At 36.1% G+C, this 18,742-nt stretch overlaps 1 protein-coding gene across 9 annotated transcripts in view; it reads left to right on the forward strand.

Moving 5' to 3' along the window:
* The window catches only part of LOC122714787 (acetylcholine receptor subunit alpha-like), a 79,593-nt gene that overhangs the window by 36,207 nt on the left and 24,644 nt on the right, over window positions 1–18,742 (forward strand). For 4 of the 9 annotated variants that reach the window (XM_043936451.1, XM_043936454.1, XM_043936453.1 and 1 more), the window contains one exon: window positions 17,557–17,674. In XM_043936451.1, coding sequence (XP_043792386.1) covers window positions 17,623–17,674 — 52 coding nt within the window. In that variant the 5' untranslated portion in view covers window positions 17,557–17,622. Of the gene's footprint in view, window positions 1–2,114; window positions 2,527–13,554; window positions 13,660–13,712; window positions 13,783–17,556; window positions 17,675–18,742 lie in introns of those variants that run through there. The other 5 variants (XM_043936450.1, XM_043936460.1, XM_043936455.1 and 2 more) reach the window with 4 other exon arrangements.

Here is an 18,742-nt window from a genome sequence, read left to right on the forward strand (position 1 = left end):
TTTTTTTTTTTTTTTTTTTTTATAAAAAATTATCGTCAGGATTGGAAGTTACTTCTTCACTTTTCTCTTTTTTTTTTTCTTCTTTTTCCTTTCTTTATTTTCCTTTTAGTTTTTGCTTTTTCAACGAGTTCGGTGAAGTAACTTTTTTTTTTTTGTCGGAAACAAATTTAGACGAAACAATTGAATACAAAGCTGCTGCATTCCATTTTCCGCCCTGACACGACTCGTCGTTTCTCGTTCCCCGGCAGTTTTTTTTCTCCCCTCCTCCCCTCTCTACTTTCCCTCCATCGATATCCATCCAGAGAGATATTGAAAGGATTTTCATTATCGTACCCACGTTTTAACCCATTCTTTTATCGATTTCAATTCGTTGAAATATGATTCTCCATCGCGATATCGATGCTTGAAATTCATGTCTTCTTTTACGAATCGATAATATTTTCATTGTATATATATATATATATACACATATAACAATTTATCATTAATTATTCTTATTTCTTCGAATTTATTCTTATTTCTAATGTTAATTAACGATAAATATTTTTTATTATATAATCAAGTATCATCAAGTTATGTATATTGATACGGTAAAAATCAAGTTTAACTAATTGCACACGATTTCCTGGCGAGCGAAACGGATAGGTTTTATCAAAAAGTTTCTTAGTTTATCGGTGGATTCTGTCTGATCTAATGTACACGTTATGCCGAGAAGACTAGGAATCTCGCAATTTCCGTAACCCGAGCAATTTATTTCCTGATGACCGGTAAATGTATCTCCGTTTACTTGGTTAGTGGGCCGCTATCTTAATACATTTACTCGTGGTATTTGATTCGTTTACTTGATACAGGAATTCTGATCAGAACCATTTAGAACCGAGCTCGGTTAAATACTGTTCCTCTAAAGAGCTAAATATCTTACTTCGAAGGCTGCTTTCGAAAATTTGATAAATAGTAAAGTTGATCCCATATGAATAAATGAATGTTAATCGTCCGACGTCTTTTACGTCAAAGTAAAATCAAAAAATATTCTTCTAATATTTCTTCTTGACAATTTTATATTTAATTCTTCATCTCTCTTCTCATTCACTTATTTTTTTCATTGTATTGTTTAAGAACATATACATATATATATATAGTCTGTGTATGTGTATATATGTATGTATATATATAGTCTATGCTACACTAGGATCGTAAATCACGCGATTAACATGAACACGTACCCGTGGCAATGAGTTCGAACGAGCTTCTCGTCCCTTACCATCGACCTTAGTGAAGTTGAGCACTTAAAGCAAATCGTGATCTACGAGAAGATGGTAAAAGGCTTGGCACATCGAGGGAGCGGCTGACTTGGCTCGAGACACCTCGTTTTTCGAGGCGAGCCGCTAATTAAGAAATACTCCCTTTAATGTCTACTCTAGCAACACAGAAACGTGCTTTACCTACTCTTCCACCACGCCTTTTTCTAATTCCTTCACAATTCTCATTGGAATTGCGAATTGTTTTGTATAAAGGAATTGTTTCCAGAAATTTAGTCTTCTTTATGCGAGATTTTGGAGAATTTCAACAAGTGATAGGACTGAGATAGCTATAAAAATGATGGTTATAAATTAAAAAAGAAAAAATTAATTCGAAGTATAAAATTAAATACAATTGTAGAAAAATAAGTAGAAAAATAAATTAAATATACTTTAGATAAGTCAAATTAGATATATTTTAAAATACGTTGTTTACTTGTCCTATTATTCCATGAACGAGTCACGCAATTAGATCAAATAAATTTTTCCCACTAATATTCAATCGAACGACACGGATCTTATCGACTCCTGCAATATCAAGCCGAAATCAATTAATTCTCGTCTTATGTATCATGAATATCACGTTGTATATTTTTCTCCGTGATTTAAAATTCGTCTCATAAACACAAACATAACCTCGAGGCCTCCTTTTCATCCGATGAAAATTTATTTCGTCTAGTCACTATTAGAGCGCGCCTCCTATCGGTGCAACAGGTGATTACACGCGTTCGGCAAATATCGTTCAATTAAACGTCGCTGGCGACGCCATTTGCCTGGCATTCGTCACTTTCCCCAGTTACAGCTTGCCGATTCCTGAACGTTTGGCAAATTTCCTGAATCTGTCAGGGCCGTTCTCCACGGGCAATTGGTTCTCGTCGATCACATTGCGAACGAACGAACGAACGAACGAACGAACAAACGAACCGTATCAATTGCCAATTAATAATCCTTTTATTTTGGTATTGGTAGCACTGTAAAGGCGGTTAAATACGATGTACAGTGTAACATGTGTTTCGAAGGAGAGCGTACGTCACGTGATGCGAGAGGAGTGAATTATTGTGTTTGTTGTGATATTTGTGGATAGTTGTGGAAATTGATGTTCTATTGAATTTATGAAGATAGTACAGATTGATGGAAGCTAAGGAATTATATAGTGTCTGTGAAGGGAAGAAAAGTTTTCTAAAAATATTTAAAAGCGCCCAGGATAAAAGAAATTGATGGAGGTTAGGTAAGTCTTTTCTTATTTTTAAAACGGAATTGATTATTATTTATATAATAAAGTTTTTTGTTGTTATGAAAATTAAGATATATGGCAATTTATCGTGTTACTAGAAATTTCTTATACTTGAAACCTTTTGTATCTTGAAAGTTTTCGAGATTTTAAACATCCCATCTTTAACATTTAACAATAGTAGTGTTAACAATTAGTTATAAGATATACGATTGAAATAACGTTAAAATAATAAATTTCCATAATTTTTATTAAAATTCTTCGTGAGAATTTATGTCTTTTTAATAATCAGTTCAAAAAATTGTCAAATGTAAAATTCATTTACCATATATCAAACTGACTATTCGCATTTATCCTCATCCTTATCTATGAAAGCTGGGCACGCGGAATATTTTAACATACACAATTGACTGGGTGCTCGTTTATTGGATCGAGGCATAGATGCACGTGTGTGCATGTTCAGAATGGCCTTCGGATTCCAGGGCGGAATCATGGAGACTGGGACGGGGCAAGGAATAGGTTAAGGGGGAAGATCTTCGAATACGTTCTCGGTGTCGATGGGCGCTACGGACCTATTGGGATTTTCAATTGAACGGACACGGAACGTCGTGGAATTCGTCGTGTGCGCCTCGAAAGTCGAGGAATGAAGTAATCCTCGCGGAATGAATGACCTTTCCCGCGACTACGGGGGCGACACCACTCGTTGTACGTTTCATCGCGATTATACGGATCGTTTACATTCCTAGTTGTTGGATTATTTTCATATGTAGATTTATTTTTCCTTTTTTTCCTCCCTCAATTTTTGCCTCGATTACATTTTCATTGTTTTTTCGTGATACTGAGTTTTAAAATTGAAATTTGCTGGGATATCATCGTTTAGTTCGAAAATTAGATTCGAACGATAATTAGGTTAGGTTCGATATTTACTCTCAAAAATTATCGATTCTTTACCTCGTATATTTTATAATCGATAGGAATAAGAATCGAATATTTCTATCTTATTTAATTAATCCGAAATATTCGAAAATTATCATTTCTAATAAAATAATTATTTTCCATTCATCAATATTATCCCAATACGATTATTTTTTACGAAATATTATTTGTAATTCTTATTCTTTCGATTCTTTATTATTGAGAAAGCAATGAATGAAGAATTTAAGTAAGTATCAGAAGTCGATTCGAGAAAACAAGATTCGGTTTGATGGTGCATTTGTTACACGGTTGAAAGTTTCTTAGCTTCTCGTCCTATTGTCAGTTGAACGTGACGCGTGCGACCCGAACTTCGTTCCGTTGTAAATATTTGATATCAAATCCTTATCTCCGATAAGAGGTGAAAATCCATTTGCCATGATGAAGGAATAATACAACATGGGATAGGAAATATGGATGCGTGCTTTTTCGCGATGAAGGAAGGGATCTTCTTTGAACTTCGGATAATGCGCGTGTTCGAAATTCGTCTAGCAATCGTACGACAGGTTGCTCGTTAAGATTTATTCGCCTTCTTTATTTTCATCCCTTGAGAGAAAACCGGGAAAAAGGTCGCGTTTCTTAATGCAGTTTCTAATATCTGTGCCGAGTTTCGACGAAGGGGAATTTTTTAGCGATATTTTATGGCAATCGTACGCAATAATCTCGGATGGAAAAAGAGTCAAACGTTGAAATACAGGAGATTTAAAATATTCACCATGTTATATTTCCATCTATATTTCGTACTCATATTTTCTTGATCAATTATTAACGTATCTTAGAGAATTTGGTTGTCGAGAGTATTTTAAAAATTTATTGAGAAGAAAATATATTCCTCGAAAGAGTTTTGAAAAACTTCTCTCGTCGTATTCTTTTTTTTTTTTTTTTTTTTTTTTTCTTTTTCGAAGTGTAAAGAATATAAACGAAATAAAGTAAAAAATAAAGGAGGAATATATTTTTTTAACGTCGGGTTTAGCATCGTTAAGAGTGCATCGCGATACGGTGACAAAAGCGCACGGTAGATTTTCTGCTCGCGAACGAGTCGCAAGTTTCGAGGACTATAACGCCTCTCTTATTGTTATAAACGAGAAAAGTGCTCGGTCGGGACGGCGAAAAACTCGTTTTTCTTCTCGTGCATGCCTCGCAGCGTGTTCCACCGCAGCAACTTTCTCTCACCCCTGTTCGACTATAAACTTCGCTTTTTCGCATCTTATTACCGAAATTTCCCTATCGTTATCTCTCACTGCGTATGTTTCGTCCTCTTCGTAATAAGAATTAATCGTTCTTCTATTATAATTTATAATTGTAAACGAGAGATTTCTAATTTTATTATTTATAGAAAGAAAGAAATATTTTATTTTATTATAATTTTTATTATAATCCGTTTGATTGTAGTATTATACGCGCAGATACAATAAATAAATAGATACATCCTGATATCAGAAAATAGATATTCTTTATTTTTTGTAAAAATATATTTAGGAAATATTTTATATATTTTATATAAATAAATAAATAAATATTAAATATTTTATACATTTCTTTAAATATTTCTTTAAATGTTATCATTGAATCTCTTATATGAACAAACGGGTGAATTTAAATTATTTTTATTCGATCTCGTTGAAATTTATTTTACTATTTAAAAAAAAATAAAAAGTATATTCAGGTACTCGTACTTTTTTAATCTCTCAGGATGTAGGATCGTTTCTCTATTCCGCGCACACGAGCAGGAGATTTACGTTCTCCTGGAAAAATTTGTTTTAATACATTCGCTGCGGTTGATGATTCAAATCATCCGTGCGAAGGCGTTTCGCATCCCAACGCATCGATACGTTCCTTTTTTCCACGCCTCGAGCGCACAACGCGTCTTACTTTATCGTGTTGAGATCACACAATCTCAAATAATATGTAATCCGCTTTCAATCTTGGCGACACATGATTCGAAGGATGTCCTGCATTATATCGTTTGCCGTATAAATTGCGAAAGAATTTTGAAAGAAACGTTCGAGTTTGAAGAGCCTTCTCGAATAACGCGAATACCTACTTATATTTTCTCTTTTCCCTAAGTACGTTGAAAGAACGGTCGGTAAGATGCGAAGGAATTGAAATCCATGTACAGAGGCCGCAGAGGTTGAAAATGCAAAAAGGGAGATATATGTACACAACATGGAGCGTACAAAAACATCGCCAACGGGTTAAAAAAAAGAAAGAAAAAAAGAAATGAAAAGTGTCTCGAATGAAAGCGTGCGCATCTTCGTAAAATATGAAGTGAAAACGGTTTTTCAGTGTCGCGGTAATATTATTACGGTTTGCTCTGAATACAATTTCCTCTTTTCAACTCGTTAACTCGTGGATCACGAATTACCTCGATATTATTTTTCTTTGCGACATATTATAGACGTATAGATTGAAACCAGAATTACCATCGGTCGAACATTTCCCCTTGTCGAATCGATCTAACTTCCTTTCAACTCGTTAACTCGTGAGAATTAACTCAATATTTCCTTCTATGACACGTAGAGACACGTAGATTGAAATCTGAATTACTATCCAAATTACCATCGATCGATCATACGTACGTAAGAATCGATCGAACGAAAGGATTTTTTTCCGATATAGTATTGTTATCTTTCGAACGCAATTTCTTCCTTCGTCTAGCTTCTTTTCAACTCGTTAACTTGTGAGCCAATCAACTCGATATTTTTCTTTATGGTACGTAAATACGATTGAAAGCAGAATTATGATCCAAATTACCATCGGTCGAACATTTTTCCCTGTTGAATCGATCGAATGGAAGAATTTTTTTGGTATCACGTAATATTATCTTTCGAACGCAATCTCTTCTAACTTCTTTTCAACTCAACTTCTTTTTAACCCATGAGCCACAATATTTCCCTTTATGACACGTAGACACAATTGAAACCAGAAACGATTCAAATTACCATCGGTCGAACATTTCGATGAAAATTTCTCCCTATTGAATCGATCAATCATCATAACTCGCAGAATCGATCGAACGAAAGGATTATCACGTAATATTATTACGATATTTCTTCGAATACAATCTTCTCCTTCTGCTCGTTTAACTCGTGAGCCACGAATTAACACGATATTTCTTCACAACGCATAGACACAGTTCGAAACCATAGAAACGATCCACATTACCATCGGTCGAACATTTCGACGAAACATTTCTCCCTCAAATCGACCGATCACACCCATACGATCGAACGAAAAGGTAAATTCGATCGTCGGAAAACTCGGTTTCCTGGACAAGTTCCGGATTGGCACGAGTGGTGGAGTGGGGGAAGGAAGGGAGAACGGCCCGTGTACAATTAGTCGCGCGAACTTTAACTTGCAAATATGGAGACGGGTAGAAATGTCTGCGTTCAGAGTCAGATCGATTCGTTTCCAATTAATTCCCGCTCACAGAAATTCTACGAGCATGACGCATCGTCAAATTCAATTTCAACATGGGGGGGCTTCCGGCTGCTCTCTTCCACGCGATCCACCTTTCCATTCCATCCCTTCTTCTATCCGTCAAATGAAATCTTATTTTAATGAGTTTCGTCGGATCGAAGTATCACGTCCCGAAATAAAGAGAACCGGTACTGCGATCTCTATGAATCATTGACGAGAGTGTCTCCGACTGATCATTCGTATCCTCGGCCTTTTTGCAACCTTTTGGCGACCGTTGCAAAATGAAAGAGGATTTTTCTTATTCGTGCGTCACGTGTTTAATAAATGTTTCGCGGATTAACGTGGAATTCCTCCTCGACGTGGAAGGAAATATATTAGGATTAAGGGTAATATTAATTTTTCTGAATATATATATATCTTCTATACGCTTATATAATTAATGTATTCATTTTTTAAAAGTTCGAATTGAAATATAAATTGGTGTTACTCGTATTGTATTTCATTTCTGAAATATCTTATACACAATTATACGATTAATATATTAAAAAATTTTTGGAAAAAAATTGAAAGAGACAAATAGAAAAGTTACTATATACATATATTGTATTTTATTTTCGAATCATAATAAAATTACCCCATCCTTTCTTATTCGTATCACTTTTATACAATTTAAAAAATCTATAATTCTAATTGAAAAGTTGATATACAAAAATATCATTTGTTCGTTAATATCCACTATATTTAATAAACATAGAACGAGAGCATTCCACCTTCAACGTTATACGTTATATACATATAAACCGACGATTTTCGATGTATCCGTTTCAAGAGTTTAGAGTGAAAGATGCTCAACGGATATATTAATATCTCGCTTGGGAATAAACGATACCCCCTCCCTCCGATCACTCGAGCATCTGATTCGCACGTTTCGAGGATATTTTTCAAGTACAGTTCGCAGTGGCTCGATCAGGTATTCAGGGAGTCGCGGCTCGCGAGGAGGAAAGGGCAATGTACACACAAGGGAGAGACGTAAAGAGAAAAATTGGCATATTGAAATTCTGGGTGGCTCGATGCAAGAAGAAGCCGCAGCGAGCAGCTAACGGCTGCGGCACCCTCGTAACCCAATTTAGAAGAGGACACAAAAGAGTATTCGGTGATATTGAGCCGTGAGATGCGACCTACTTGCGAACCGACCGACCGACCGACCGACCGACCGACGGTTCGCTCCTGCCTTACCTTTTCCCTTCTTCCTCCTTCCAACCGTCCGTGTTTTCACGCCCTCTCCAACTCCCCGCTTCTCCGCCCATATTTGCGCGTATCTTGTATTTTCGCGTATCCTCGAATCGTGCGGATAGGCTCGTGAATAGGTCCAAGAAAATTAACACCTATTCCATATAATAATGAAACAAATTCAAATTATCGTCATTTTCCAATTATTCTCAGGAGCTGATTCAGAAACGTTTCGAAGAATCTTTTCCATTTTGCAAAAAAAATATTGCAAAAGGATCGAGAAATACGAATGAATGTAATATTTGAACAATTAGAAATTTTTATTTTATTTTATTTTTTCAATCTTTGATCACAGATCAATTAAATTCAGATCAGAAATAATTTTTCTTTTATTCTTTTTATTTCGCGATAATATAAGTGTAATAAAGTCGTTTAAATTTAAGTTTATATATGATAGTCCTATATAGGACTAAAATCCACCCTAGGAGGATCAAACTTATCCCGAACAATTCTTTCGAAATGGTTACCTCGAATGAGAGATCCTATCCTATCCTATCCTAAAAAGCTCCACTCTTTTCCCACTCTTAAGATAATCTATTCTTTATGTTGACAAACTGTTCCGTTCTTTTTGAGTGGCGAGCCAAACGAATAAAGGAAACGAAAGAAACTGACTGTTGGACAAAAAAAAAAAAACGAAATCTTTCTCTCATCTGTCAATCTACATCTCACGATTATAATCGTGTCGAGAAGATTTGTTCTAGAAATATTTTTCATCGCTATTTGGAAGGATCTGTCGCCGTCGAATTTCAATTTACGAAAAATCGTAAATTCTAAATCCAGAGGAGAAGGATGAGAAGAGAAGAATTCGTCTAAAAACAAATAAAATGGTCGAATAAATAGATGGACACCGAAGTTTCATTTTTCACCTCTGACCGAAAAGTCTTGGTGACACGAAAAGTAAAAAAAAAGGAAATTCAAAGAGAAAATTCGACAGAGAGTCGAGCGTAGAGAAGATGTCTTTTTAGAGATTTTTAGATCATCGACAGCCACTAGAATTTCACGCGAAGAATCATCTCCTTTCGAAAGGAACGAAAAGGCCTGCAAAGGGGATTTTCTTGTATCGTAGAATCGTCGTTATCGCGTTGGCTACGGTTGAACAAGTTTCTACGCCATTGGATACTACCGACTGTGTAGCGCGCAGTCGAACGATCTTTTTTTTGCATCATTTTTTGCATGCGTGGCGCACATAGAAACGCGTTTCCCTTGGAAATATGACACCGAATTTCTATCCTCGACCATCTTGGATCGCGAGTCTTTTTCAGCTGGGATGTTGGAGAGCTATTAAACTCGATAAAGCTTTTCAACGTTTTCTCAATTCACGCGTGGAATTTTTATAATCGGATATTTTACTTTTTTTGTTTTTGAAATTTAGGGAAAATTTGTTCTTTGAAATTGTACAAACGTATCTTTCTATATTTATTATATTATATATAAATTTTCATAAAATAATTTGTTGTTAAAAGTTTTTTTTTTTTTGTTGGAAAAGAATAATTTTTTTCCACGAATTTTCCTCGTTTCTTTCATTCGAAATTGCGAAATGGCGAGTTCAATCTCGTGGAGAGCGAAGGGTTAACGATAACGAGCCTTAATAACAGAGCTCGGTTTTCATGCAAATGTATCAGAGTTTTGCGATCTAAACTATGGTAACTCGTCGTTTAAGATTTCTCACATCTCTTCTCCCTCCTCGATAAATCGTGGAAATTCCAGTTCGAGGAGAGGACTCGTGAAAAAATAACTCCGAACTTTGCTCCGAGAATCTCGATAATTGCATTGGATATTATCTTTGGTGAAAATTAGACGGGGCATCGAGGAAGAAAAATAGGTAATAGTTTTTCCAGAGAACCAGAGAGAGAGAAAGAGAAACTTTATCTCGAGCTTCGAAAATATTCCTTGGACGGATGGAAAGAATCGAATTTCATTAAACTCGCCGCCTCTCTCCTCCCTCCCTTCCCCTTCCCTCCTCCATTCTCTTTCAGAGAGTTGAACAAATTCTTACAATTAAAAAAGTTAAAAAGACGCGTCTGAAAACCTGCTAACGATTTAACGAAATATAGATCGTTAAATTTCACAAAATTTTCTCTTTTTTCCGTATACACGTTAACTATAAATACACAGAAATACGAAATATTACTCGGGTTACTTTTAAATAAACCGTATAATCCCGGAAAGATTATGCATGATCCTTTCCGTATTCCTCCTACGAATATTTCATTATTCATTCATACTGAAAACAAGCTTAAATTGCAAAAAGGAGAGGGGGGAGGAAAAAGGAAAAAAGGGAGAAAACGAATAAGAATAAATTAATCCAAAGTTGAATCCAAAGAGGAATAGAAAAAATCGAAAAGGATCTTTCCTCGATCCATAATTCTCCAGAATCTCGAAGAATCGTCGGAATCGTCTATCCAGGAAAGTATCGAGGTGAAGAGTATTTGAAATAAGAGGGAGGGGATAGCCATCGATGGACGATACGTTACTCGTTACTGGTGGTGGGGGCGAATCGAGGAAGGTTTCTAACGGTTGCCTAGGAGGAGGCGCGCGGATATTTAATTTTCCACGAGGCAACCAGACGGCGGCCGCCGAATTGATTCCGCTCGCGAGAGGGGAGCGGCTATCGCGCTTCCCCTCCGATACTCGGCTATTCTCGCTTGGAATATCACCCGCTTCCGACCACCTTCTCGCTCGTATTCAATTATCCGCGAATAAAAGAGAATCCCCTCCCCTCTTTCCGGTTTTGTCTCTCCCCCTCCCCCTCGCCATTTTCTTTCATCTTCTTTTTTCTTTTTCTTTCTCTCGTCGAAGAAAAAGAGGAGTCTCGAGCCTCTGATCTTCTCAGGATCGTTTCCTTCTTGAACTCTTTTTTCCCCTCCCCCTCGAATTCGAATTTTCGTTCTGCGAGTCTCTCATCATAATAAACTCGAGCTTGAAGAAAAGCCGATTCATGCAGCTTTGCGGGATATCCATCACGAGTCGAGACAGTCGAGCGTATGAGAAACACATAACATTCGCCTCGTGGAAAATTAATTGTCCGCCTTTCGCAGAATTCGAAATTTCTCCCCCCTTCCCCGTCTTATATCGCTTTTTGTCCTCGCCTCCTCCCCGTCAGTCTTATCGACCACTTATCTTCCACTTGTTTTCATAAAATTGGATTTTATTCCCGGGAGAGAAGAGAAGAGGAGAAGAGAGGAGAGAAGAGGAGAGGTAATCGGCTGAAAATTGGCGAACGAAGGAATTGGACAAAATTTAACGAGTTGTTGAAGTGGTTTTGGTCTGGTCGCCTTTTGTCGTGAAATAGATTCTTCGAGGATCTCTCGTTCTCTTTTTAATCGAATCTCCCGCCCGCCCCTTTCGATCGAATCGCCGCGTTTAATTATTCCCCTCCGGTGTATATATATATACACACACACACACACACACAGGTGGGAAGACGGATCGACGGGAGGGCGCATCGATAGCTGTGAAGATCGATCGACGGTTTCCTTCGAAAATTCACTTTCAAAGATTCTCTCGATGAAAGAAAAAAGAAAAGAAAATCCATTCCATCAAAATCGATCATGACTCTTTCCTTGAAATTTCTGCTCGAGGAAAGAAGAAGAAAAAGAAGAAGAGAAGGAGGAAAAAAGTGCACGAAAATCTTTCCATCGAAGCCTCACGAATGCCGTTGTTATGGCGTTCTAAATGCCGATCGATAAAACAGGTTTTTCACCGAGCGTGTTTCCAACGAGATTTTCGAGAGATTCGAGTCGAGACTAAAAAGCACGGTTCGCTTACCGACCACCAACTTGTAATCACGACGACTAAACCGAATATCGACAAGTTGCGGTCGATAGCTCTTTCTCTGTCTCTCTCTCTCGCTCTCGCTTCTCCCCTCCCCTCTCTGTTCGTTCCCTTCGGACACTGATGGATGAAGGACTTAGGATTAGGGCAATAAATCATCGGCTGTCTCGATGATAAGAAGATCGGTCGATCTCTTATCGAGCGGTTTCCTCGATTGTCATACAAATTGAGCGACGTACACGAGCTGTACAGCAATTGAAGGATATTATATTCGAAAAAATTTGATGTTTCTTTTGAATTTTTTTTTCTCTTTCTCTTTCTTTAAATAAATAATTCGCACGAAAGATAAGATTGGAAATTAAAAAAGTCGGTTCGACGGTTCTTCCAATTCCTCCAGAAGAAGCTCCAAGAAACCGGCAAATCCTATTATGAAACCAGAAGCCATAAAATTATCAATTCGATCTGCAAATAATTTAATCCAAGAAAAGATTGCCAACCTTTGCCCGGCAAATTCATCAGAATCGAGAAGTTTCCGTGATCTTATCAATGAAACCAGGAAGTGGGTGGCTCGATGGAAATCGAAGGTATTAAAATTCGCTTGGCTCCGCGAAAATTTCAAGTATCTCTGACACAGAAAATCCGAAAAATTCTGCAAAATTCGCGTTTTTAACGAGTTTAACACGTGGTTATTCGTTTATTCTCGAGATTTTCGTTCTTTTTTTTTCTTCTCGTTCGATTTCATCGTCAATTTACGATCATTTGTCGCATTTAAATTCATAAATCTTTTATTTCATCGATGAGTAACTGGTAACTGGTATTCCGAATTGTTCAATAAGTGGTCAAGTTTGATGGTATAATGGAATTTCTAGTATTTAAAAGATCTATATTATCCGAACTGTGATATTTTAATTTTTTTTAATTATATTATTTATTAATGTCAATTCTCACAATGAACAAAAAGAGATTGAATGATGTAAATTATGATATGTAAATGATGAAGATAAATCTTTACCTTCTGAAGCGTTAATGGCATTAGAAAAAAAAATCGAGATAGTTTTGAGAAACAAGTAAAATATAATCAATATTCAGTAATATTAAAAATGTGATTGAACAATAATAATTAAAAAAATATTTTATTTATTCTCTGTAATTGTTATTGCAGTAATCTTTTTAAAATATATAATAATAATCGTGAAAAAGAGGGTATGTTCTACTATATAAAAATTTCTTTATATCAATTAATTACTAATTATCTCTCTCTAATATTTCAAAAATTCCATTGTAATTTTCTTTTTATTCGCGTAGAGAAGTAGATTTTAAGTTTTGCCAATTTTTAGAAATGAATCTAATTTATTATCGGTAGCAGCCGATCATTTATTAAAAGTAAGAATTGATATATGATCCAGTTGGATAAAAAGGAAATCGAAAAATATTCGAGTGATTTCCGCAAGCATCGAGAAACTAGATGAAACCAGTTAACGGAGAGATGTTGAAACAACGAACTGGCAATGAACGAGTGGTAAAGAGCGATGAAAATGGACAGAGTTGTATCCGAAGGCGATGTGACCTGCAAAAAGCGTATTAAAATTAATGAAGCAAGCCAGTGAATTTATTCAGCAACAAGTTGCCCGCGATCCTCGGCGTTGAAAACATTCATCGTCACGAGATACAAAGGTGCAACGACGTTGTTTTGAATCGGATCTGTGAATCGCTGTGTGAACGAGTTAATAGCGCGAACGAGGAATATTTTTAACTCACTGGATCTTGAATATTCGCGATCGACGTGTCCATAACCGTGTACGAGTGTCATTCTATCTTGTTTATAACTAGAAAATTAAAAACCGATTCTCTGATTCATGATAAATTCTTAAAATTTATCGTTCTGATCTTAACATTTTGTTCGAGAAAATAAATAGATAATAAAAATCTTTAGAAAGTCGAAAAAAATTAATCGATTTACGATTAACTTATATTGTTAAATTTATAAATGTTAATTTCAATTTTAGCACATTGTTCGATAAATAGATGATAAAATTAATCTTGTCTATCGTTTCAAAGATTTAATCTTGTCACGATACGGTCATCGTTCGCTCGAATCGTGTCCAGACAATGAATCCATTCAACGAAATCGCGTTGTCGCTATCTCATCGACTTCTCTCACTAACCTAAAAGTTATTTCTGCGAGTTTCGATCGATCGAAATGTGTCTCTGTCTGAAGTCGCTCACTCGTGCCTCGAGACGAGCTAATTATCCGCTACCTTCACTCCAGTCTCGTCACTCACGCGTGATGAGAGCCTTAACCTTTTAACCAGACTGCTCGTGCGAAATTATACGCCGTTATGCGGACTACTCGTGCCATCTGTCTGTGTCTTCCACCATCTGCCAATTTTCTTGGCAATTTTTATTTTCCTCGAAGAATTGTGTTAAACCGTTCAAAGTTGGAATTATTTCGTTAGATATGCTCAGAGTGATATTGCGAAGTGATATTGAGAAGTTTTAAATTTGTGTAAAGAATATTATAGGAATAAAGATATAAAAGTAATGTCATTTATTCTAAGAATACAAGAAATGGTAACATTGTTTCTGAGATATTTTAATACGTAATTTCTTTTTCTTTGAATTTCTCAAATCCTTTAAATCTAATAATACTAGAAGGAACATATCGTGTCATTTATTTCTAGTTTTAATTTTAAAGTAAATTATTAATACACTCACACGTTCTCAGAAACAATCTCTAATATCACAGAATACACGTAATATATGATACTAAATTACGTTCGTTACCGAAGAAGCAAAGAATTGAAGAGCAGCATCGATATTAATTTTCTAATTATGAGTTTAATTCGTCGATCCTTATCGATACATTTATCGAAGTTATCAATATCATCACGTTACGTGTATTAATTAAGAAATTTCATAGTTAAATGATGATATGGAAAAATATTTCCACGTTATTAATGATAAATAAAAACTATAATTTTTTCTCACAGTACACAATGGCTATTCGCAGATAGAGGTTATAAAAGCGTGATATTAGATCTAGCTAGTTTTAGTTATATATATATGTAAGGACCAACAATTACCATGAATGCTCTTGTCGGACGGAGTATTCCGGTTTTCAACATAAAGCTTAACAGCTCGTAAGCATAATCGTGTCCCATAACGAAAGGATTAAGCAAAACGAGCGGATCGTACACACAAGTCGCATTTTTCACCCGTTTTTTCTTTACACCAGATTATCCTTGATTAAAAGTCCAAACTCCGTAGCGAAATTCGCAGCCGAAAATAATATCCAGACCGGAGGAAGAATGTCTTAACAGAAATTAAGGTCGCAATATCTGCATTAAAGAAACGTTTCTCGGGCAGTGAAACGCGGCCGTTCGCGTTTATCGCGCGAAACGAAGATCAAAGAACGCGATTATGTGCACGCAAAGATGAAATCTATCCTCTCGTGCTTTTTAACATATGTACGCGAACGACTCGTCCGTGTTTCGTACCTATTCGTAAGAAAGTCTTGTGTACTGAAATTCCTTTCCTTTTTTTTTTTTTTTTTCTAAAAAGAATTAGAAGAGAGGTAATATGAAAAGCATCCAGTTCTAAGTCATTGTAAGCATAATACGTGATTGAATTTTTTTTGACAAATTTATGAAACTTTTTTTTCAATTCAAAAATTCCATCTAAAAAATGAAATTGATACAAAATATAAGAAGCAATAAATAGAATAATACGGAAATTCAATAAGATCGATTGCAAAATTTTTTAACATAGTTAAATTATATTTTAATCTTAGATTAAATGCTCGATCAAACTATCTCATTTCTTTATAAATCAAATATTCGATAATAGAAGATATTTATTAATTTTTGAATCCAGACTGTTTCAAGAGTTTCTTAAAAAAAAAAAAAAAAACTAGATATAGAAGAAAATGAATAGTATCACGTGTATCGTTTGTTTTTTTTGTTCGAAACAAAAATATCTTTTTCGTACCATCTCTCCTGCTATTCTGCAAAATATTTATCGGTGAATTCGCATCGATAATTCCGTTGGAAGCATCACGTTCAATTGATGATGGGTAACGCACAAGAAAATACGTTCGATTATCGCACCACCGTGAAAATGGGGACGGTATAACGGAAAAAGATAGATACATATGCAGCCACGGCGAGCAACAAATCCACCAGTCTCTCTACCTTGCGCCACGCTGTATCGCGTTGCGGAACGCATCGAGGCTGCAGCCGCAGTTCTGCGGTCCACGTGGCTGGAACGATACGCCAGCTTGAAACGCATCGAGCGAATGCTTGCTGCCCACTCGCTTGCGAATTGTACCGCCATTGAGAATCGATATCTTCTCTTTTTTTTTTTCTTTTTTTCGTTTCTTTCCCCTCGAATTTTTTTTTTTTTTGTGAAACGATGATATTGGAAATATTTCGAGACTTAATGACCTAGAAATTTACGTACGTTCATCATCGTTAATGCGGTAATAATGTGTATCTCTCTTTTTCTCTTATTTTTCTCTTTTTATACGGACAAATATTGCTTCGTGGCTAGAAAATTTTTCGAAATTTCCAAAAAAATCATCTTGTCATCAGAGCCTATTGAGAAAGTGGCTAAAATAAATTTACATTAAGTTAATCACAGTAAATTCGTTTAAAATATACTCGAATGACATTTATTCGTATTACAATTGATCCTCTCTTTTGCCCATTAAAATTTTGCCCATCTCTGCTCCTCGACGTTTCGAATCGCATTTACATCCTTTTCCTTTCTTCTTTCCTAAATTCACGTTCGAAAAATAGTTCTAGTTCTCGAATTCTCTAAAGTTTCGTTTCGTTGGAAAACGAACGTTGAGAACCTGGCAATGGAGGCTGGTGGGGGGAGGGGGGGGGGGAGTGAAGCTGCTTATGTATCCGAGTTGCAGATTCAACGATATTTCAAGAGATACGCCATCGCGTTTCCGCTCGCCTAACTAAGAGAGATTTACGAGATCCGACGCGAAAATTTCATGCCGGGGATCCGAAATCACGTGATCACGAGCCTTATGACCGGCATAAATTCCTGGAAGGAAAATCGGAAAAAGGATATCTCTCGTTAAAAGCATCGGCTTAACCTGTTAATTAATCTAATCTTTCTCAAGTATCATTAAAAATGATACGTTCGAATTAATTTTAATTTCATCTTTAATTTTCAACGCGAATGCGAATTGATTTTGTCTTAAAATAATTTGAAATAATCATCTATATATATTTCATAAAAATATATTTTATATTTATATTTATATATATATTATTTTATATTTATATTTATTTTTATTTTATATTTATATATATATATATATGTAATCATCTTAATTAGAAATCTGAATTTTAAAAGGATTTATGTAATTATATAAATTGTTGTTTCGAATTATCGAGTTCCAAATCTTTTTATCCGTCCTTTTTTATTTTTTTGTTCCTTCAACTCGTGACGAATGATTATAAATGGAGGGGGAACGTGTTCCACAACTTTAATTGTAAACGCTTAATTCCGGGCGCATCGTTGCACTTAATCGAACAACGGCTCTCCCTGTTTCAGTGCTAGAACTGAAGGGTCCGGGGAGCACGAAGGCGAGAAGAAATGAGTTGGACGTGACACAATGACATGATGAAGAGCCTGGTGGGGATCATGTGGATAGTGTTGGTGCTCATATCAGGTATGTTCAATAAATCTATCCGACAATAAGACGTACTCGCCAACTCGGGTTTATTATATCGGTGGACAAAGTCAGAATGGAATGCGATTCATGGAATTGTCTCCAATCGTCCAATCTCTCGTGGAAACTCGCGAGATATCTCTAATTTTAAACATTAAGCTTCAAATATCAAATATTCGTGATATTATTATATTATATTATATTATTATATTATATTTCTAAATTTTTAAATAATAAAACGTTATATAACGTTAAAACGTTTGAATACGTTTCAAAATTCAAGGAGGATTCAGATCTTGTTCTTGTTCAATTTCGGCAAGGCCACGATCGCGTCCGCCATTCTATTGTACGAGGAGCGGCAAAGCGCGAAGCCTATCATCTCTAGACAATAAAGCAGCCAAATATAACCGGCGACGAATAACTATCGTATAAGATATGACGCCTGCTGCATATGCATCAACTCTTACTTGGCTCCTATTCACATGTAAATGCTTCACGCGCGTTTACAATGGCGACTATCAACGTCCAAGTCCTTTTTTCCACCACTGGCCGTGGTTAACGAAACTTTCGACCGGATCACGGGATGAATTTAAATTCTATTTTTCGCGAGAAAAATCTTTTACGCTACTCTCTTCTTCCTCGTTTCCTCGTATACATCTTCGTTTCCAAACTTTTCAACGCGTGAACAACGCATGCGCGACGTTTATTTTCTTAACGTATTTTCGTAATGTAGATATATATATTCAATATCGCAAAGATGAAGTTTTAGAGTCGAAGCTGTTTCTTCGCTGTTACGAATAGAGTTAACGTTCGACGACGAGAAACTGGGGCAAGCCATAATTTCGAAACGATGTGCAGGCACGAGAAAGAAAGAAAAAAAGTTACGAGGCGAATTAAGCCCGATTCGAAGTTTCCGCGAGGCTTAGCGCGCATGCGCGCAAGTGTGTAACGAGCGCCTGTATAGATCCTTGATACGCGCGCTTAATATGCGGTTCGTGTTGAACCGGTATTGTAATACAGGCCGTGGTACAGGTGTTTGACCGTTTGCGGGAATTGATGCTCTGTTCA

The sequence above is a fragment of the Apis laboriosa genome, unplaced genomic scaffold (genome assembly GCF_014066325.1).
Source record: "Apis laboriosa isolate Shangri-la unplaced genomic scaffold, ASM1406632v1 scaffold34_cov151, whole genome shotgun sequence".
NCBI classification, from domain to species: Eukaryota; Metazoa; Arthropoda; class Insecta; order Hymenoptera; family Apidae; genus Apis; species Apis laboriosa.